This window comes from Caloenas nicobarica, chromosome 26, assembly GCF_036013445.1.
Source record: "Caloenas nicobarica isolate bCalNic1 chromosome 26, bCalNic1.hap1, whole genome shotgun sequence".
Classification (NCBI taxonomy): Eukaryota; Metazoa; Chordata; class Aves; order Columbiformes; family Columbidae; genus Caloenas; species Caloenas nicobarica.
The window spans coordinates 2,958,384-2,980,270 of NC_088270.1; the positions used below are offsets into that span (position 1 = coordinate 2,958,384).

Below are 21,887 nucleotides of genomic sequence, written 5' to 3' on the forward strand. Positions count from 1 at the left end.
CTGAGCCTTTGGAAAAATCACGCCTTGCGCTTCCTCGGGAGAAACTCGTGAAGAGTTTGGCAGCTCCACTTTACAACCAGATGTCCTCACCGGTAAGACAGAGTGAAACAACCCCCATGGGACCCCAAAATTAACTCCTAAAGCCCAAAATTAACTCCTAAAGCCCACACCAAGGATGACGGAAGGCGACCGTCCGCAAAACCTTCATCCTGAATTTCCCACTGCCAAAGCGCTTGACTTTGCGACAGCCTAATACAGCGGAAGACATATGTAAATATAAATTACCTGGACTCTGCTTTATATTAAGGCTTCTATATACCATTTTAAGAGCATTAATGCCACCCAAAGGACCTTCTATATGGATGAAATGTGGCGTTAGTGTAAGCACGGCCGTAGCTTGTTGCATTTTTTTAGTTGCAATCTGTATTTTAAAGTGTTTGCACACACCAGGGGCCCTTGGTGTGAGCTAAGGGCTCTTTCTTCCCTCCCCTGGAGCCTTTTGAGGCTCGCAGAGAGAACAGGCTGAAGGTACAATTGCAAAACCATGCCTGGATCATTGCATTTCAGTGAGAATTATGGTGAAATCACCTATGTTCAAGAAAAGGTCAAGAAAAGGGAAAGACACCGATAAAAGAAAAAAAACAACCCCAGAAAGAGGAGCTTCCCTAAAATTCTAATGCTGCTGCTCTTTTGGTTCTCCGTATTGCCCAAGTCACCTCTCACATATTAATGTAATTACAAAGTAGTCAGGCATCTGGGCCGCACGTGTTCCGAATTTAATAATATTAATTGAAGAGGCATTTGGGATCAGATCCTCAGAAGTGTTTAGGTGTTTAAAGCCCATCATCTCAAACAGGAATCGTGTCTCTGTAACTCTTTGGAGATGTGGGGCTGTAGCAGAAGCATTTGGGGGGTCGTTGACTTAACTCATGACATCTGCATCTCCTAACAAAGCGCAGGGCTTGGGTTCACCAGAACAGATTATCAGTTCAAAATCAACAGAGAGAATGGAAAAAGGCTTTGGATCATCACATATAAAATCCTTCACAGCCTTGGACAGTAGTTCCTGATGAGACCTTGTGGAGAATTTGGGGGATTTTGCCTGGTATTCTAGGAAAATGAGATTTATACAACCACACAGCAGTCTGTCCTCCAGAAGAACCTTAAAGCCTATTTCAACTTGACTCAAGTTTGACATCAAAATGCTACGTTTTTGCAGATATTGTAAAAACAGACAGTAGAGTGGAGAAAATAAAGCCCTTCCTCATGTTTTCCCTGGGAAGAAAGGCAGGGAGGGCTCAAAGCCATCAGGGAGTTCGATCTCATGAGACATATGGCATTCCACGGTGCCCTGATGGCTTCGGTCCCCCCCAAAATACATCTCCTATGGAAGGCAAGGAAGGCAGCACTTATTTTGATAGAGGTAGAGGTGGAAGAACCCAACCAAACCCTGGGAGATGCCCAATTTTACCTCGACTGGCACGTCCCATGCACATGTTATCTGGCGTTACGACCTCTTGCTTGATGGTGAAGTAGTCTGTCTGCAGGGAATCCGTCTGGACCGGGTCACGCAGGAGGACCGAGGGATAGTCGGTCTCGTACTTGAGGGACAGGAGCTCTTCCGAGCTGATGGGATGGAGGGTCTGGTAGGACTCGGTGATGAAGCTGGGCTCGGAGAACTCAGAGGGGGGCACGCACTGCGCGTGCTCGATGCCATAACCTGCCGGCAGAATGTGGATGTCAGAAAGGAACCCAAAAATACACAGCTCAAAGAAACCAGAGCACTGAGCGTGAGATTTGGGGTCTGCAGTGCAAGAAGAGACTGTCTGTGGATATCAAATGCTTGCCACAATTGCGTGCTAATTTCTAAAAACTACAGAGAGGTGGTGTCTTATAATTGCAGTGATTTAAAAAGATAAGGTATCTTCAATGGTCATCAATGTGCACTATGCCAAACTCTCGAGTAAGCTGCTAGTGGGGAAAAGCTGGAAAATCACGAAGAGCAGAGTCTCAGCAAAGGAGAAACGGGGCAAAAAAGTTTCCCTAATTATTGTAACAGATGAGTTGCTTCCACAGTCACCTCCAGCCAGAGCGTGGAGTCCCAACTGAGGTGAGTCGTCAGGGTTTTTTTGCCAAAAAAGAGACAAAATTACACACTCTGCATGCTCTGCCACGGCAGAGAGGCAACTGCACGGTGCATGCACCAGAATGATACCGATAATTAAGACTTACTAATGAAGTAGTCTGAAGTATAGCGGGATTCTGGATACGTGGTATTCGCTCCATTTGCTGGGTACGGTTTTACCTCTTCTGCAAAGAGAAAAGGAAGGAAATGTCACATGTCCCTTGGCATATCGCGCTTCGCAAGACTTGGTGTAACACAGAGAGAGGTCTCAAGTTCCTAAAATGCTTCTCTCTGGGTTAAACTGGGACGTTCAAAGGAACATAAATGAGTGAAGAGCTGAAATCCCACCGAAACAAGCGCTTGATGCACTTGGGTTCCTTTGGGAATTCCTGCTGCAGAGGCATGGCCAGATTTCAACCAAACAAAACAAAACAGCAACAACTTTCTCAATCAGAGGCTCCAGGTGGTTCTGAAATACTAATTGCATCATTTCCTCGCTTGCCTCAGTTTTTGTCATCTTTCATTGTCTTGAGGATTGCTAATCACGCTTACATGTATGAGCTCGTGAAAAAAAACCTCACCATAAAAGGATAGTTGTTTTCCTGAAAAAAACCCTGGTTTTAGACCAGTGCGCGAGTGGGTAATGCACACCCAAACCAGTTCCTACAAACCCCAAATTAATGCTAATTCTCATTTTACGCAGCACCTTTTCCCTTAGCTCTGGTGCAAGCTTTGTCGCACTGTCCATCACCCAACTCCTGATACAGAATATATATAGGCAGCACACAAAATTTTACCCTTTCTATAGGCATAATTCCCTGAGAAATAACACATATCACATCAAAGTGTTAATTCTCCGCTTTCCATCGCTTTTTCCGAGCGCTTTGGTACTCCTGGGCTTGGCGCTGAATTTGCTTTCCCGTGTAAAAGCCACATCGCTCCTCCCCTGACCAGTTTTTCCATTCACACCTCACTCATTCCAGCTCAGCGTGTGGGCAGAGATACTGGCATGGGAGACTTTATTTTCTTTGCAAGCCAAAATTTAAAAAAAAAAAAAAAAAGAATGAGACAAAAACACACAGCTCTGGGTTTTATTTATTTCTGCCGAGGCCCAGGAGAAGCAAACCAAAGATAAGGCACGTTTGCTTGCGAAGGAGCCTAATTTTGGCCCTCTCTCCTGGGGACTGCAGGGTGGAAAATATTCTCTAACAAAAGGAGATTTTGTGCAAACAGAGACCTAATGAGAAACGCTCTTTTTCTCTCCCCTGCCAAGGGACAGGGTGGGTGACCACAGAGCAACTTTCAGCTATGCTTACAGTCAAGCAGAGGGCACCGCTGGCTGCTGGTAACCAGAGAGGTTATTTTAAGAAGAAATTTGGAAAAAAATATGCTTGAAAATACTCAAATCCATGCAGGGAAAAGTCGCCCATCTGCTGCCGTTTTTAAACCCCGTCACGCTCGGAAAGTGCTCACAAGAGACACATGGTGAAGGGACAGTGAGGTCACCGCCCGTCCCAGTGTGACCCGATGCTGATGGTCACACCACAATAGATAACGCCAAACATTTTGGGGTTAACCAGCATCGACAGCCCCAAGGGATGGTGGCGGGTGGCTGGGGAAGATGGAAGAGATGGGGACTGGCAAGCTGGGGAAACCTTCGAATCACAGAATCATTTTGGTCGGAGGAGACCCTCAAGATCATCGAGTTCAACCATAAAGCTTGAGGTCCAACCTTGATCTCTTCAGGCTTCACATCGCCAGCTGCAAAGTAAACAAGTCCCGTGACTTACAGGGTAAAGAAATTCGTCCTTGGGGTGAGGCTGGTTATTTCTTGGAAGCTCTTCTTAGTTACTCTCCAAATACTTCACAGATATTGCCCTTCTGGGAAATGCGCTAAGAACCCACCACAGAAGCTCAGGCTCAGCTTATGCAAGAAGTGACAAAGTCACCAGTAAAACTGAACACAGAGCGAAGCTTTCTTGGTTCCCAGTGTAGGGACAAAGAAATTTAGCTTTATTCTTTTTCATCCTGCAAAATGCACAAAAATTTCCAGCTTCTTTGTAAAAAGTCCTCTCTGTCTCAGACCTTTTTTATCCTCCTGACTGCAGCATCTGAACACCCATGTGTGTCAATGCTATAAAACACAGTCCTTACTTTACCATGAAACTACGACACCGATTTCATCTCCACGTCTTGGAGAATCTGCAGGAAGGAAATGTAAACCCAGCTCTGATGCCTCTGATACCTGCAGCAAATCCCACCCCTCTCCAGTGGGTCGCAGTGCAAATAAATGATGAAATATTGCGGGAAGGTAGAGCTGAGTTACAAGCAACGGCTCATAGCAAGGAAAAAATCAGACTGACCGCAACATTTTGCTTTGTTTGCTTAAACCGCTTGCTGTTGATATAAGCACTCAATAAAAATTATGCAAAACGAGAAGAAATGAACAGATAGAGCCAAAGAGCAGAAAACCAGCCTGTCGCGCACAGACCCTGGGAAGAGCCGTGTTTACCTTTTGCAAACCACAGGTAGCAGTAAAATTAGTAATCGGCAATTAGCATCCATTTGTCGATGGTTTCCTGGAAGGCATAATTTTGCTCCCCTCCCCTTCCTGCCACCAGCACAAGCACGCAGGCTATGTATGACAGTGCGAGGGATATTCCAGGAAAGCAAACAGCAAAAACAAGCTGAAGTCCCGACTTCTTGCTGCTCCTGCTTGTGGTTTAATTAAAGGTGCTAAGCTCTTTAGAAACCAACCCGGTTGCTTGAGCACCCAGACACTATAAAAATCAACACCCAAAATCAGTATGTGTGTCCCAAATCAATAAAAGTTAATGCCTTAAATGCTGGCATGCAGGGACTGGCAGAGACGGCATCTTCTGTGACAGAGCCACTCTCAACAAAATATCATTACACCTTTTGGGACATGAAACAAAGAAAAGCAGGTTTCAAGCACAACTGGGAAATCAGGGTGGGATTTTGGTGTTGTTGTTGTACCCAGTTCTACCAGAGGAAGCGGTAAAATTCACAACGGGATCTGAACAAGCCGAGGAAGAATGCTTTGGAAAATCCCATCGCCGTTTCCAGGCAGGCTGAGCAGCCCTGCCCGCTGCGGATTCCTGCACAACCACCCTTCCTTTTCAAGAAGTGCCAGGATTCGCATTGCCCACCATTGTTTGGGATGCCCATTTGAAATCCCACTGGAAAACTGGGCTTTGGAAGCTGCTTTTCTTGGGATTAAAGCCCAAGGTGAACAGCTCATTGCATAGCGAGGTTGATAGCCAAGGTTCTTTGGAAAACCACTCACCCTGGTGACTCCAGGACTCACCTTTCTGCAGAATCTCCAGGTGTTCCCACAGGATATCTCCCACAAAGTCAGGCGCTAGCTCTAAGAAGCATTCCTTGCCCAGGGCGCAGAGGGCGGCTCCGTTCATGCAAAACTTCTGGAAATCCACTCCTTTCAGGCTGAATTCATTCACTGCCCACATCACCCAGTCCCGCACGTGTGTCTCCGTCCACTGCTGGGGATCTGCACCAAAGAAGGTGGAGAAGAGACCCGTGAATGCACAACCACGAGACATTTCCCCAGGAAAACAGGACAAAACCGGCGCTACAGCACGACACTTGCACGGCTTCATCCCATAGGGGCTGGATCAGTCACCTTTGCAGACAAATTTCACCCAATGAACAAGTTTTTGATTTGTTTGGGACTTTTAACAATTCCACCAGCCCTCTGAGCCTTTCTCTCACGCTTTTCTTCATTTTTCTTGGTTTCTCCCCATCATCAGCCTCCTGTAAAGCATCCCTGCTGCTTCCCTATAGAGTGGAGATGATTTGCAAACAGAAGTCGTGGAGATGGCTCCAAAAGGAGCAGCTCCCCAAAGCTGCAGGAGAGGAATTTAGCAGGACAGACAGGCACAATCTGTCAGACAGTTTGCAAGAGGTACTGAAAGGTTGTGCCTGTAAATCCAGAGTTTTCCAGCTGAATTTGACAAGAAATAAGGTAATACTACCTGAAGAGACCCAAAAGAGGTGGCAGATGTGGAGAAGAGCATCCTGGCAGAAGGATGCGGTATCTTCTCCTTGGGAAGCCATGTCTTACCCTTGGGGATTCCCAGCCGCTGCTGCTCTTTGGCAAAGCCGCTGAAGGTGGCTTTCAACGCCTGAGACATCATTTCTTTGCTGCTGGGGGTCAATAAAGGCACATCCGCACATTCCATATCTGAAAGAAGGAGGAGAGAAAAATGGCCATAAGGACATGGGGCTGGGCAAGACGACAGAAGTCATCGAATTGTCAGAAAAACAGAGCAACCATTTTCACTTTTTTACTGCTGAAATTTTCACACTCGGACCTACAAATTTCCACTCTGCAAGTCTTCTTAATTACAAGAAAAATAAGTGTGCTTCTAGCAAGTCTGTGCTTAAAGGGCATAGACAAGCCATGCCTGGTAAGCGAGGTTACACGGCGCACATGGTCTCCATCATAAAAAAACGTGAACGTGCGACTGGAAATTTGATGGTGATACCAAAAGGCATTCCAGACATTGGCTTTAAAGAGTCCTACAGCAAAGTGAACAAGAAAATGGGGAGAAAAGCACCTCTGAATTAGACTCCATCTCTAGGCATCCCGGTCCAAAGAAAAGCAAAAAGGAAAAAGCTCATTTTAAAGAATCCTGGGGAAAAAAAAAAAAAGTAAGTTGACAGAAGCGGCACAAAAACCCATCAGAGGAGGGAGGGAGGGAAAACAAAGAGCTGGAAAATCCCACATTAGCGCAGAGTTACATCATGTGCAGCCCAGCACAGGGAGCGCCGCGATTTGGGGTGAGTCACCGAACAACGCGCAGCCGCCCCCATGGGACAGCGCCAGGCCCAGCCTAAAGCCAGGCCTTGGACTAAGTCCTGAGGAGAAGCAAAGCTCTCCCTTTCTTTTTTTGTTTTTCTAATTTATTTGGAAGGAGACAGATATTTGTAGCCAACGAGTTTCATAAACAAAAGCAACCGTTTAAAAAAAGAAACTGGATATAGGTTTGGCTCTTTTTCATGTGTTTTCAGCATTCCTGAAAAACATCTTTCGGGGGGAAGGAAAGCATCACACAACCAGTCTCAAATGACTGAACTTCATCGGCCTCATCTGTAAATCTTCGATCCGGGGGTTGGTTTTGCACTGTAGCCTATTGGAAATCTTTCAATGAAAACTCCTCTCAGTGGAAAAATGACGACGTGTTGTTGGGTGGTGTTGGGAATGTTTGGATGGAGACATCGAAATCAAAGAAATTCTCTGTTTTGTGGCAACCCTACCCATCTCGGCTTACCATTGTTGAAGTTAATTTAAACTCTGATTTAACAATGATACCTGAAAAACGCTTCACACGACTCTTCTCTCAGGTAGGACTAATAAAATCGCCAACATCAAGCCTCTCGGAAGCCAATTCCTCCCCAAATCCCCATCAAATAAATGAAGGATTCCCTGCCACAGTGCAAGTATCGGGACCTTGGAAAGCAAATAATCCATTCAAAGGCTCTTTGGCAAATTACACTTCATTATTTCCTGGATTTGGCAAAACGAGCGGGCAGCCTCATTATCTCTGTTCCCCATCTGCTGCTCTGAGATAACAGAGGGAGAAAGTGGTTCGGTGCCCCCTTTCCCTTCATCCTCATGTTACATTTTAATGCTTTGCTCTCTGCGGTTCCAGGGACCACCCAGGAATCTGCTCCCCTCCGCCACCGGGTTAAACGGCAGGGGAGACGAGTCAGTCAGGCTAGAAAAGAAAAATAACATTTCTAACCCAAATTTTTACACCAAAAACCTGTGCAGAGGTGACCTCCTTAGGCAAGTCACGGAAAGCAGCAGGGCAAGGTGAGGTGCGTGCAAAATAGTATTTTTATCTCTGCGATCCCCCCCGTTTTCTCCCCCAGGATTCGTGGGGTTGGGTTTTGCACATACCCAGAGAATCAATTTTTCAGTAGCGGGGGGATAAGTTTTCGGTTCAGGAAGGTGAACGCCGAGCTCTGCACAAACAACATGTCAAAACAGGGAAGACTTAAAAGTAATTCCCAGGGAGAGGTCATCGGAGAAGCAAACAGTGTATTCTCAAATTAAATTTAAAAAAAATTAAAAAGCAAAGTGCCAGGGAAGGGTTTCCATGTGAACACCAAAATAAAGCAAAATGCGCATTTCAATGCTTCTCCTTCAAAATAATTGTACTCAGCAGATTTACCTTTGAAACAGCATCTACTTTTAATTCCTGTTAGACTGTAGCTACCAGCTAAAATTTCTTCAGAAGACAAAACATCCAGAAAGCCCCAAGCCTGCTAACGCTTGCAAAGGCCTTATTTTAGTCAGCAGTGTCCCACATCTACAGAAAAACTCACGCATGCCAAACTAAATGTGTTTGCAAAGCTCCACATATGTGTTTGTGGACAAGCCTTGGCCATGTGACCCAAAAGAGACGGTGGGGGACGGGCAGTTTTTCATCTAAATTCTGCTTCTGCTGGTTTTAAGATAGTGAATTTATGTAAATATCATTTCCTTTGTTAATCCCTGAGCGTGTGGGGAATGTGATGGGCTTTACCCGATGCAACTCTTCTGGGTGCAAGTCCTTCACCTCCAGTTTGGGATGCAGAATTTTGGTAATAAAAGCGATCGGGGCTCAGCTCCCCAGGTTTCAGCTTTCACTGTCATCTGAAACCTCTTTCTTTCTAAGATTTTAATCAAATCTTGTGAAAATAACACGTCTCCTTTTGTGTACCTCCTGCCGTCCACAAAGGACACACACATGCTACAAATAAACGCATAGGAAGGAGCATGAGGCAGCGCCAAACCCAGGTGTTACACCTAAGCTCAGTTTAAAAATTTCAGGGTTTTAATCCAAAAAGCAAGCACAGCAGCAAGGGCCAGGCGACCACAGCTTTGCATCCCAGCCTTGTTTCTCTGTGTGGTTTTTATGACTTGATTTTTTAATATTAACAGGAGTCACACTGGAAAATTATGTCACCGACATCGCCTGCATCTGTAGAGCAGAGATAAATTTAATTTGTGTTGCATAATGGGAAGGCAGAGAGGGACATCTATTCATCTGAGGGATCTGGGGGCTTCTCAAAACTTCAGAAAAACAAGAGGATAATCTCAACCTTGCCATTGCCAAGGGGTTTATATCTAAAACCCACCATCCCGCTAGGTGTTGCACCAAAAGACACAGAGCCTGGGGGAAAAGCAGCCGGCAAAGGGACCACGAGGCCAAGATCACCGAGTTCATCTCCCAGCCAAATTCCCACTCCGCTGTCACCAGGCTCCACATGTATAAACCATTTCTACACGTCTGATCTTTCTAAAGGACAATGATTTACAAACTTTGGGGATTTTGACCTTAAAACGCAAGTCTGCTGCACGCCGAAGCATTAGCATCTGGTTGCACAAGCAAAATAAATGGCAGTAAAGGCAAAAAAAAGAGATGCTCTGAGCAGGATGATGGGAGAAAAGTCATTTTTCAGCTGAGTTCCCACGTGGGGTCAATGCCTCTTTAAAGCTCCCTTGGCCATTTGCTCTTTTTCCCATCTAAAGCCCCAGTGTGTTCTTGGCTGGTCCCCGCTCTTCTCCTCGGTAACTGCTGATAAATGCCCACCAAGGGCAGGAACCCAACACACTGTTGTCTCAGCTAAAAGCCCTGCCCAGCCTACTCATCCTCCCCAGACTCGAGACTAACCCCGCAGCATTCTGATACTATGAGGATTTCAGGCCCTTAGGTCTGAAAGAGGCACAGGGACAAGTTTGAGAGAAGATGCACGTTGGTTTCAAAGATTTTTTGCAGAGAGTCAAGAATCATCTCTCTGGGACTGTGCATCCAAGAGCTGCAGGAATTTGTGCCCGTTTCCCTCAAAACACCTCAGTCCTGAGATCGTCCTCTGAGTCCCCACCAGTGCTGTCCCACCCCGCGGTGCCCACGCTCCGGGACATCCCCCCACCGCTGCGTGTCCACGATGGAGCAGGAATTTCGCGGAGGGTCTGCAAGGAAGGACATGGGTTTGCTCTCCTGCCATCTTCCCCATGACCACCAAGCCCCAAGACTCCCCATCTTCATCCCACACCAAGCCCAACGCTTCCCTAGCTCATCCCTGCTCTATCCCAGCATTCACGAGGACTAAAACCAGCGCAGAAATAGTGATGGGGGAAGCTAAAACACAGCAGATTCCCTAATGTCCCCCAGCTGGCAGGGTTCAGCAGCTGAGAAACCTTTCTCAGGATCAGAGGAGGCGTGGGGAGAGGGGCGGTCGGGAGCTGAGACCCTTCCCACGCTCCCCAATGAAGCACCGTGGAGGAACCATCTCCCCATCTCAGGTTTCCACCATCAAGCACCTCTGCTTCCCACTCCGGGGCAGTTTTGCCTTTCCCAGGTTCCCCCCACTTTGGAGCAGCGACACCCCGGGGGGCAAATAACCTCAGCAGAGCCCCCCTCGCTCTTTAGGCAGGATTAGGCAAAAAATTTGTCTGCACTTTTGAACTGTTTTCACAAGCGTTGCCTCTCACTCCCACGCAGGAAACAGGAGAGGAGCCGGCCTGTTCCAATTAGGGCTCCTTGGACAAAAAGGGCAGCGAAATTCAGGGTGGGGGGGAAAGGGAAAGTGGGACAGAAAGCTGGAAAAAAGGGAACAGAGAGAAAACTGGGAAGCCAGGATGGATGGGGAGAAGGGGTGAGCACAGGGAGAGGCGTTTGCTGGGGATGCCGGGGAATGCGGAGCAGAGATTTGATTCCCCTTCCAGCAGCACAAGGCATAAAAGGCACAGACATTTGCTATTTTAATTTTAAATAAATATATTTCCTTTTTTTAAAAAAAGAAGAAAAATAAGTCTATTTTTTTTGTCCTTCAAGCAGTGAAAAATAAATACTTGGAGATGAAAGCTGGGCTTCAAGAGAAAAACAAGAGAGGAAACCAAAAGCCCACACTGCTTAGCGCTGCAGAAAGCACAACAAAGCCGGCTTTCTTCCGACGGTTAGCAGCTTTCTTATGGAGATGCGGTGTGTCATGGGGGCCAGCTTTTCCCCTAAAGAAAGGGCCTGAAAACTGTCTTCCCTAACTGCAGATTCAAGTGTTTCTTCCAAAGTTTGGACTCTGGGTACTTAGAGCATCACAGGGAGGGAGGAAGGGGGAAGGTGAGGGTGAGATGTCAGGATGCTCTGCTGGGTTTTTGGGGTAAATTATTTCATCCCGCTGTAAAACAGAGACACCTTTGCGTGGGTGCAAGCTTGCTAGAAGAGGATGCTCAGCGGGATCCATGAGGAAAATTGGGTTTATTTTGATCCTGGGTATCCTGAAGCTGGTGAGGAACCAGGCAGCAGTGCTGGCTGCTAAAAGGATGCTTCACCTACAGTTGTGATCGTACAAAACTCCCAAGATTTGTCCTCCACGCCTGCCTGCTGCTTTCCTTCAGGCTCCTTTCTGCTCCCTCTCCCGGCTTTATAACGTGGGTGTTGGATGGAGATCCTGGGAAAGCGGCATCCCCTGCAGTCCCAGGAGTTTGCAGGGAAGCAGCAGCCCGGTGGGCAGGTCGCTCGGTCCTCCCTGCCTTTTGCGGGGTTGAGGAAGGGAAAAAAAGTGCGAGAGAAACCCCTGGACCCAAGCTAAGCAAAACCACAGGGCTTGAATCAACATTGCCTGCGATTACGGGAAAGTTCCCCCAGCGTTAGCAGGGACGGGACATATAGTTCGTCTTCGTGTGGCAATTCGAAGCGGGGCTTCCCTCGGTGGAGGGTTTTGCTCTGTCCCCCCTATCTCGGCTGCTGGAAGAAGCACAGACGGATAAAAAGAAGCACCGGGGAGATGCAGCCACCTCTGAGGTTGGGGAACATGGCCACGGTTTAACAACACTCATCAAAACTGTGCAAAGCAGCCAAGTCAGCAAAAAGATTTTTCCACCAAGATGAAGCAATGATGGGTCCAGAAGGGTTTCGCTCCAGCACCAACGTTACCTCGACACAAGCCCGCCCCATAAAAGCTGTTTCAAAAACAGCTTTAGAAGTAACAGCATCGCAATTAAAAACTCGCACACGCCCTTTCCGAACATGCCAGCCTGGCGGCAGAGTTCAGGTTTAATTAAACTCACGTAAAACCCGCGCGGAGGCTGAACTCACAGGTCAGCGCTCTGGACCATGAGATGCAGCAAGGAACAACCTCTACGTGCCCAAACTGCTCTTGGTTGGGAAGTCAAAGCCTTTTTTTGCAGCTGTTAAACCCTTATCGCCCACCACCCTCCCGCTTTCCCAGTTGAGCATCACACAAGCCGGGATGTCCTCTCTCAAGACAGGATTAGCATCTCACTTTCAGGCTTGTTTTGCCTTCCATCCTTCCTCAGGAGGGCTGGGAGGACACCAACAAACCTGTGAGACACGCTTCGCCTGCGATAATTCTCTCTAATCCTCACTAACCGTGCTGCTAAAGAGCTCTAATCCCCGTGCACGGGCAAACAGGCATGGGGTGGGCTCAGCAAAGCCTGTAATGGACACCCAGCCCCGACTGAAAGAAGGTCAAGTGTAAATAGCAAGTCCAGGTCATGCCCGGGAGATGCTCCTCTGCAAACAAGCAGCTAAAACTCAGCTCCTCACACCTCGAGACGCAGCAGCAAAGCTCAAATTGCTCAACAGCAATGAGAAAAAAAGAAAAAAAAAACCACCTACAAAAACCCCAGCGATCCCCACCGAACAAACAACTAGATATTCATTTGCTTCTTGGAAGGTTGCCCGAGGTATTGGAATGGCTCATGCCTGGGACCAGAAGCCTCTTGAAATTCCTCGCTGGGCGCCCTGCAAGGCCAGTCGTGCCAGCTTCACCGTGCCGGAGGTTTCCAGAGCCGTGAAAACACAAAACCACGGGCTGAGCCCTCCCAAAGCAAAGCCACGCTGGGCTCCAGCAATCCGGAGCGGTCCAGGTTCTCCACACCCACTCGCTTCCCACCGTCCTCGAGAGCATCCGTGGCTTTGCAGGCGGGTTAAAACCAGGATTTCTGCTGTTCTCACCCCAAATCTCGGGCTGATGATGCCATTTCTGGCATCTTCGATGAAGAAGTGATGTGACCGGAGGATCTGTCCCTAGAGAAGGATGCATCACAGTACCCTGACCTTGATTTATCCTCAGGTGCAAAAATAAAACTGTAATCACACCTGAGCAGCTCACATTGAGCATTTTTCTATACAAACAAGCCCTCGCTCTCTCCTCTAAATAATAATTTCCCTCTCCTTCATCATCTAGGGATAAGAACAGACACTTAATGGGGATTCACCTCCAACACCTCCTTGCTCTGAGGAAGGACAAGGCTTCCAAACCATGTGTGACAATCTCCCAGAAAAGGGAGAGATTTTGCAAGGCCGGGTCGAAGTTAATTGGCAGAACGCTATGCGAGGAAAACGCTGTCAGGATGGGAAGTGTGTGAAAAGGGAAGGCTGAGGTCTCTTGGCAAAGGCTGTCCCCTCGCAGCCAAGGAACCTGGAGGCACGTTGAGCTCTGTTGTCACCCAACCCCTCCACCAGTCCTAAAACAGGGTTTTAATTTTCCTTGCCCCAGGAAGGAATTAGACATGCCAAACACCTCCGATCCAGCCGTCCCAAGGAATTCCCCAACCTTCACTTGATTTTTCAGCACAAGTCCTGCATAAACTGATACCTGTGTCTGAGCTTTAGCCCTTGCCCCAGGCTGACTCAATCAGACATGAGGGCACCACATGGCAGGACACAGCCTGAAGTGCGATCAAGCTCAGATGATGTTCAAGCTCCCTCCACATCAAAGCCACTCTCCTCCACTCACCAGCTCCCTCGCTCATAAACCAAAAACATTTGTCAAAGCTGGAAGGGCTGGACCTGCTGGTGGTGCCCACACAATTAAAGTGCCCATCAATCGCGAGCAGATGGTCCCCATGGATATTCCTATGGCGCTCCCCAAGCCCAGGACACCTCCACGTGATGCAGAGAGCACCAAGCCAGTGATGCAGAAGCCGATGACGAAGAAGGGAGGCTCGGCAGCCACAGGTCACCTCCCCAAGCACGCACGCTGCCCCGGGGCAGCAGGTTACGGGGGCGAATCTTGCCACACCGCTCCGCAGCTGCAGATTCCTGCCGCCCATCCCACCCCAACCTCCACAGCCTCCCCGGCCAACCCTTCCCCCTGGGGCGACGCCAGCCGAGCTGGCAAGGAACCGCGGCCGATTGCTCAACGCCAGGGGGCAAGTTGCAGCGGATCGCATCCCCCGTGGATCGCAGAGAGATTGCCGCTGCCGTCTTACCCAGAAAAAGCTTTTCTTCTAATATTCAGCTTTTGAGAGCATCTTTTATTTTTTCTGTACATCAAGGAGTGTCTCGGCTCTGCCCAGCGAGTACATGTGGAGGAGAAAAAGGAGCCCCAGAGCTTTACCCTGTCCTCACCTGGTGACCACCAGGTCCCTATCTCACCACATCGTCCCTTTCTGCCACCAGGTCTGTCCTCCCTTATCAGGCCAAACTGTCTCTACAGTTAGCAAAGGAGAAGAGGAGAGATTAGGGTATTTAGCTTTGAAATCAAGCAAATCATTGCCCAGGCTTTTTTGCAAACAGATCGGGGTTGGGAGGTCAGAGCGCGGCTGGTAAATCTCAGCGCTGTTTGCTCTGACTAAATAATATCAGACTGAGGATAATCAATCATTTTAATCAAGAAAATTATTTATAACCCTTTAGAGCAAATAGTCAACTTTGCTAGCGGCTGCCAAGAGATGGCAGGTAGCGTAACGATCCACATACCTCTGATTCCCCTGCGCTAGACATGGATTTACTCCTTTGCATCACTGGATTTACTGCCACTTGCAAGTACCCTGACCCCTCCTACCTGAAGGCATCTTTTCCTCCCTCTGTGCCTCACTAATACACACACCAGTCCCTTGCACCTCAAATTAAAACCAGAGTAATCCTAGGAACGGTTTTCTGGGTATTACTTATTTCAGGCTTTCCCCTTTTTGGGCTATACCATGCAACTCCCTGATTATCAAGTGCCACCATGCACTAGAGCAATGGTTTTCCCAATTGCCCACAGGAAGGTCTTATTTTCCAGCTCCTACTTCTAGGAAACTTCTTGCCGCGAAGAGATTGAGCCAAATAAAGCCCTGGGAAGATGAGGAAGGTGGGAGTGAGCTGGGAAAAGCAGCCAAAGCCGAGCTGGGCTGCCCCATCAGCTTCAGTCATCCCCATCCCAGGGCCAAGGGCCATCCAGGATGGGGATTATGTCACGGGAGAGCGAAGGGATAAATCAGGAGGTGCTTGGATTTGCCCAGAGGAGAAACTCGAGCTTGGAAATCACAAGCGAAGGTTGGATGGGGGGAGAGAGAGGCTGAGACGCCCGCAGCCCTCGCATCCACCCCGAGCGCAGCATCCGGAAGCTATTAAGGAATTACAGCCTCGCTGGCCCCGAGCCGGCCCCGGCAGAAGTGCCTGGGAGCAGATGGTGAAAGGGTTGATTGAATTCGGCTGCTCGGGCCAAGAGGCTATTAGGAGGAGACGTAAATGGAGGAGGGGGTGTCGTTTGGCGACTCGGGAGCCAGGAGCCCTTGCCAGGAGCTCCGGGAATCCTCCGCCGGCTGTAATAAGCTCGGGGAAGCTTCGGCAGAACCCTGGATGGGTGGCTTGGAGGGGTACGAGCCTCCCTGTTGCCCACCCACATCAAAAAGCAGGTTTGCAAAGATGCGTGTTTCCCAACCTGGTCTGATCCCACCCCATTCCCAGCACTGGGCATGGGACCAGACCTCCCAAAGCGCCTTCAGAAGAGGACAGGGCTCAAGTGACTCTAGGTTGGGAGGAGGTGGGGGGAAAAAAGAGAGAGACACGTAGGATGAAAAAAAGCCACCAGGCAAAAAAAAAAAAGCATAAATATGATTTGTAAGTCATCCCCGGTGCCAGCCCTGATGAAGGTCTGAGCAAAAGCACTAACACAAGGACTGAAGTTGCCTAGGGGCAAAGGAAAGGTTTAAACCCCTCCCTGGGAAGTGGGGGAAGAAAAAAGGAGGAATGACCCCAAAATCAACACAACCCCACGCTCTGGGCTCCCTGCCCTGGCAAGGCAGCTCCAGCTCCACACACTCCTGTGCCTGGGGCAGGGGGGAACATCAGCTCTGGGGTCCCCATCTCCAAATCCATCCTAGTTTTTCCAAGGGAGAAAAGTCCAACGAGTCCCCTGGGGGGGACATGGGGAGCCTGGTCCGGGCTCTGCCGAGCGCTCCGTGACCCCAAGGGGATCTTTTGGGAGCAATCTTTTCCGAGACAAGTCATGAGATTATTTCTTTGCCTGGAATTTGCTCCCGCAGCTCCCATCAGCCTGGGACTGCTGAGTCAAGAGACCGCCAGGGCTGTGCCCTCCAGATGAGTAAATAAATTGCCATGGGGAGCGGTGGATGGAAGGGGGGGGAACGGCGCCCGGGATGAAGGGAGGGAGGGGACACGATGACTCCTCGAGCCTTGGGCTGGGGACGCAGGCTGGTTTGGCAGCCGCACTTTGCAACGCACCGAATTAGTCACCAGATTAGGCAGCACAGTTACACACAGCTGTTTAAAGGCGCACTGTCCCTCTCCTTGGTTTTTTTCCTTGAGCTTTCTTCCCTATTTTTTTTTTAATTTATCTTAAATTTTTTTTAGGTCTAACTGCAGCTTTCAATGGGTGCTTGGGACCGGCAGCCAGCAAACTGGGGAAGCCAAGGATGAGGCAGCTCTAAATGATGCTAAATGGCATGGGCTAGCGGCAAGGGCTAGGCTAGGCTAGATTAGGCTGGGCTAGCCCGGGACTAAGCCCCATTCCCTCCTTAAATGGGACCAACGGGCAGCCAGGTCACTCTACAGGATCCATATGGCCTCAGCAGCTCAGGGCTCAGCAACATCATCCAGCTCGAAGGCAAAACAGGCGCAACGACTGGAGCCTTTCAAGTTGCAAACTTTAGAGTCAGCTTCAAATCTGGAGCCGCTTAAAACCAGCCCCCAGTGACTAAACCACCCCGCCGGGGCCACGGCTACCGTGACAGCTCCAAAAACCCCGCTGCCAACGCTGGAAAATGAAACTTTCCCAGCCCTCAGAACCGGGGACAGCCTGAAGCCCAAATTTCTTCGCATCCCGTCGAAAGGACGAGGCCGGGAAACGTCGCGGGGTCGGGGCGCAGGATGGGGAGCCCCGATGCTGGTACCAACCTGCCGGGCTCATCTGCTGCCTGCAGCTGATCATGAGAATTCAATAAATAAGTTTTTCCCCATTTCTGGCTGCAAACAGGGAGGAATTTCATTTACTGACCTCATGACGTGGGTCTGGAGACACGGAACAAGTTGGGTAACACACCTTGAGCATTTTAAAAGAGAAAGCACTTGACATTGCATTTTAAAACTGCCTTTAACAACAATGTGTAAAAAAATGAAGAAAAAAAAAGACCCAAATTTCACGTGTTCCACTACATCTTTTTTTAATTTTGTAGTGGAAAAAGCCAGGAGTACTCAGCCTTTGCAAGTTCCTTCTTCTGATGGTTCAGGTTTTAGTAAACAATTTCTCAAAACTAAAAAACAAAACCAAAAACTTCTGCTGCCTCCAGAACACTGACCAAAATTAAGTGGTTTTGCACAAACACATGCAGACACCTACAAAAAAAAAAACTTTCATGTGGGTCAAAAAGCCACATTTTGATTATTGTGATGCATGATGGGGGTTTTAAAAGCAACAGAAAACAAACGCCAAAGTGCTTCCCAGTGTCCGGCTCCAGTTTGGGGGTTCTACTGGTTATACCGATGGCAGCTTTTCCTTAGTCAGCAGTTTTTATCTCATCCCAGTGGAAATTCCAGCCACCAAGAGGACACACAACCCTCAGCAGGCTGGGGATGCTGGGGATGCTCCCGCCTCCCTGCTGCAGCGTCATGGGGGCACCATGCCTCAGTTTCCCCAAAAAACTGCTCTCACCAAGGCTTTCTTCAACACATTTTGGGGTCAGAGGCCCCAAAGCATGTTGCGTGTTTAAAAGAAGTCCCACTGGCCTCAACGCTCCCCACCAGCCTTCTGAAGAATGCCTTGGAATCATGTCAAATATTTGAAATGAGATGGGGGGGCACGGGGAGGGGAGCCGCTCCGTGTTTGACTCAGTGTCTGGCTTCTTTCATCAACCTCGCATTCCTACTCATGCCATCACCCTCCGGGAAAGTGCGACAACGTACATAATCCATGTGGAGCCAATTTAAAATCCCCTCCGTGTGTTAAAATGAAAAAAAAAAAGGCATTTTGTTCATTAACAAGCTCCGAACGTGTAGCTGGGGAAGAGGAAGCAGAGAGCGACGGTGGAGAACTTGGGGTTTGCCTCCCGTCCAGGGCTAAACAATCCTCCCATCACATCAGAGGAGGGAACAGAACAACTTAGAGCCTTTTATACGCAAGCGCCAAGAGTTTTGCCTTCGCCGGAACGCACGCGGCCCTGCAGAAACTCGGGCTTCGCATGCAAACATTCGCAGCCTGTTAATGTTCCATGCTTCCAGATTCTAGATACTCAGGCTGAGCCTTTTAACCAAATTACAAACTGAAACCACCCTGATTTTTTTCTTTTTTTGCCACCTCTCTGAACCTGACACCAAACCGTGTATCCTCCTGGATTCAAGGAGATATTCCGGTAGGTAAAGCGACTTGCCGATTTGCACATTTTCACATAATTACACCAAAACCTGCAGCAGTCACAGGCACAAATCCTCAAACCTGGGGACAAGAGCAGGTTTATCGGCTGGATGTGCAGGACTAAACCCAGATTTGCAAGGCTCACCTTTGCATCCAAGACCACGTTATCTCTGGAGCCATCTCACAATCAAGTGCCCTCCCCCCCCCAATTCCACTGCACCTGGGAAAAATGTAGGAGCTTGTAGGAGAATCAATAAATATTTATTGTTTAACCAGCAGTATTTTGACTGGAGATGTAAGCATGGCTCCACGCCAGGGAAACCAGAGCCTTCTTGGCCAGCGCTGCAAACTATTTTGTTTTCTGTATCTAGTTGGAAGATTATAAACTACACAATGAAGAAAAAAAAAAAAATAAAGAAACACAGGCAGCGAGCAGCTTAGTCACGGAAGATGAACAAAAAAGCTGAGATGCATAACTATGTCGTGGGTTTCAAACAAAAAAAGGGGGATGCAGGCCCAATTTTTGGCTCTGAGACAGCTGTACAGTTTATATCAGCTACAGATTTGTCCCACTGGCTTCTGCAGTGATGAGGTTTTATGCTGGATCAGAGCATTTAGCCCCAGCTTTGGTGGAGTTCTGCTGATTTGGACAAGCTTCAAACCTGAGGAGTCAGGTCTCGACCTATGAGGCACAATCCTGCACCCATGGGGACGACCCCGATTTCCACGGGGATCCCCAAACTCACAGTGCAATGAAGAGTCAGTCCTTGGTGTTTTAATGCTCAAGACAGATCATCTCTTCCTTTTTCACGTCAATTAATTCCCTGGTACCATCCTACCCAGCACAGGTCTTATTTGTAAGCATGGAAGATGGCAGCAGCTCCATCTTTTGGATCCATTTGGGGACAGCAATGACATTTGCTCCCTTAAGTCATTTAATTTGCTCACTTTGTGCCCGTGCAAGGACCAGCTGAGAGTGCAAAAAGGAAAACGCCTCCTTTGCTTGTCTGTCTTCCTCAAAATCCCACTTGATACTGGTACTACAACCCAAACCTGCCATTTGGGATGACAGATCTGCAAATTTACACCCCTCTAAACCTTCTTCAGACAAAAGTCTGGTCTTACACCTGAGTACCTGAGTATCTGGTCTCACCAAAACAGCAGCCGGTGAAGAACACTGAGCCATCTTCTATTTTGCCTCCAGCATCAAACTATCATCCCAAAGTCCAACCAAAGGACAAGCTTTGCACCCTAAACCCTGTCCCAGCTGTCCGAAACCTCAGCCACCCCATAGGACCCATCCAGGAGGATGCAATCGCTGCTTTCGAGAGCTCAGGCACAACATTCCAGCATGAGACTGTGTTATCCCTTATTTTATAAGGCCTATCCAAGCGTGGCACGTCATGATTACACGGCAAATTAGCGGCCCCTTCGTGTCACAATGCTGTAATTACACACTTGTTACATGCTTTTGGGGGAGTTTGTGAGGAAAAAGTGGAAGGAATGGGGATTCCGCTTCTTTTTTTCTTGGAAATCTCATTCTGCTCCCTCTGCTCCCTGGTGTAAGTCTGGGATGTGCTTCAGCTGGTGTATCCCTGAAGCAAAGGTCTACGGAGTTACGCTCTTTTCACCTTTTTTCACAGCTTTGTCCCCAAAGCAGACAGAAGTTGACACTAAAACGGGGGCAGCCAGTCCCCTCCCTCCTGGGGAGCTCTCATTCCCCCCATCCTTGCTGGATACCACACTAATGGGCATTTTGGAAGCGCATAGAAAGGTAATTGCTCTTTTTCAGTTCAAATTCTCACCTCCTCCACAGGCAATCAGCATCGAAAATGCCACAGGAGCCCAAAGCCCTCAGATTTATTAAGTCTCGCCCTCGTTGGCTGGTGATTCATGCCCACACAGAGCAATCCACAGCCGAGCTCTCACCTTTTGCAAAAGGAAAAGCGTTCAGAAAGATGCTGGATGTGGATTCTCTGCATCCCTAAAATCACTTTTCAGTGCTTGTTTCCTTCCCCCAGGTTTTGCTGGGCTTCCAGGCAAACACTCTGTGTGTGCACAGCCTGTCCTGGTGAGGACACGTAGATCTTCTTCCAGTACAAGCGATGCAGAGGAAGGAACATCTGGAAGCAGAGAGGGAAATGCTGCTGTTCCGCTGCTGCTTTCATCCCACCTGCGAAACGTGACCATGCAAAGCACCAACAAAACTGATGTGTTAACAGCGGCAGGGAAACTGAGTCACGCGGCAGGTGACACAGCTGCAGGGACCAACCTGGAGTGTGAGAGAGGTGCAAGGACAATGGACCAAACTTGCCTTTTCGGAAGAGGAGATGTTCCAAGTCTTTGCGCACTTATCTCCAACCAGCTCAGCAAACTGACGCCCTTGAGCGGGCTGATCTTGCTCTGACTATTCTGTGCACATATATAAAGACCTGGAAGCAAAGGTATAGCTGGAAACAAGATGGGGAAGGATGAAGGATCCCATCCTAAAACTGTAATGAAGATGCTTTCAGACTCGTAAAGCACTTTGCCATCTCAGTGCAGCAAGCCATCGCAGAGGAGGCTGTGCATTTGCCAGAAGACTCATTTTAAATGCAAACTCCCTTATTTGCCTGCATTGCAAGCAAAAAAAATTAAAAAAAAATCTTGCTTCAGCCCTGACCCAAGCCCTACACGGAGGGAATGGCTCTTGCCAGATAAAAATCCCCCCCTGGGATGCCGCCCACGCAGAGGCCGATGGAAACGACGTGCCTGTCTCCCAGCTGGCCTCAGGGTCCGCATGGGAAGCACAGAACACGCGGGGTCCGTCTGTCCCCCAGGCATCAGGATTTCTATGCTGAACTTGCACAAAAAATCCTCTCTTTATGCCAGGCAGCAACAAATCAACCACCAGAAAAAGGAACCAAGAAGGGGAGCAGCATCCCGCCTCACCTGGGATGCCCAGCATCACCACCTTGCCCTTCAGCAAGTCACCAGCTTCATTAGAAATATCGTTATCATCCGAGTCCTAATTACACAATGCCAGCTCCCAGCAAGGGTTGCAGACCTGTTTTTAACTCTGACCACAGAGAGTAAAAGGAGTTCTGCAGAGCCGGAGGAAATAAATTGATTTGCAGAGGGCGGCGTT

At 48.6% G+C, this 21,887-nt stretch overlaps 1 protein-coding gene across 2 annotated transcripts in view; it reads right to left on the minus strand.

Moving 5' to 3' along the window:
• ETS1 (ETS proto-oncogene 1, transcription factor) overlaps nt 1–21,887 on the minus strand; it is a 63,755-nt gene that overhangs the window by 13,757 nt on the left and 28,111 nt on the right. For both annotated transcript variants that reach the window (XM_065652107.1, XM_065652108.1), the window contains 4 exons: nt 6,228–6,347; nt 5,454–5,654; nt 2,233–2,310; nt 1,472–1,720 (listed from right to left, as the gene is read on the minus strand). In XM_065652107.1, coding sequence (XP_065508179.1) covers nt 1,472–1,720; nt 2,233–2,310; nt 5,454–5,654; nt 6,228–6,347 — 648 coding nt within the window. The remainder of the gene's footprint in view (nt 1–1,471; nt 1,721–2,232; nt 2,311–5,453; nt 5,655–6,227; nt 6,348–21,887) is intronic.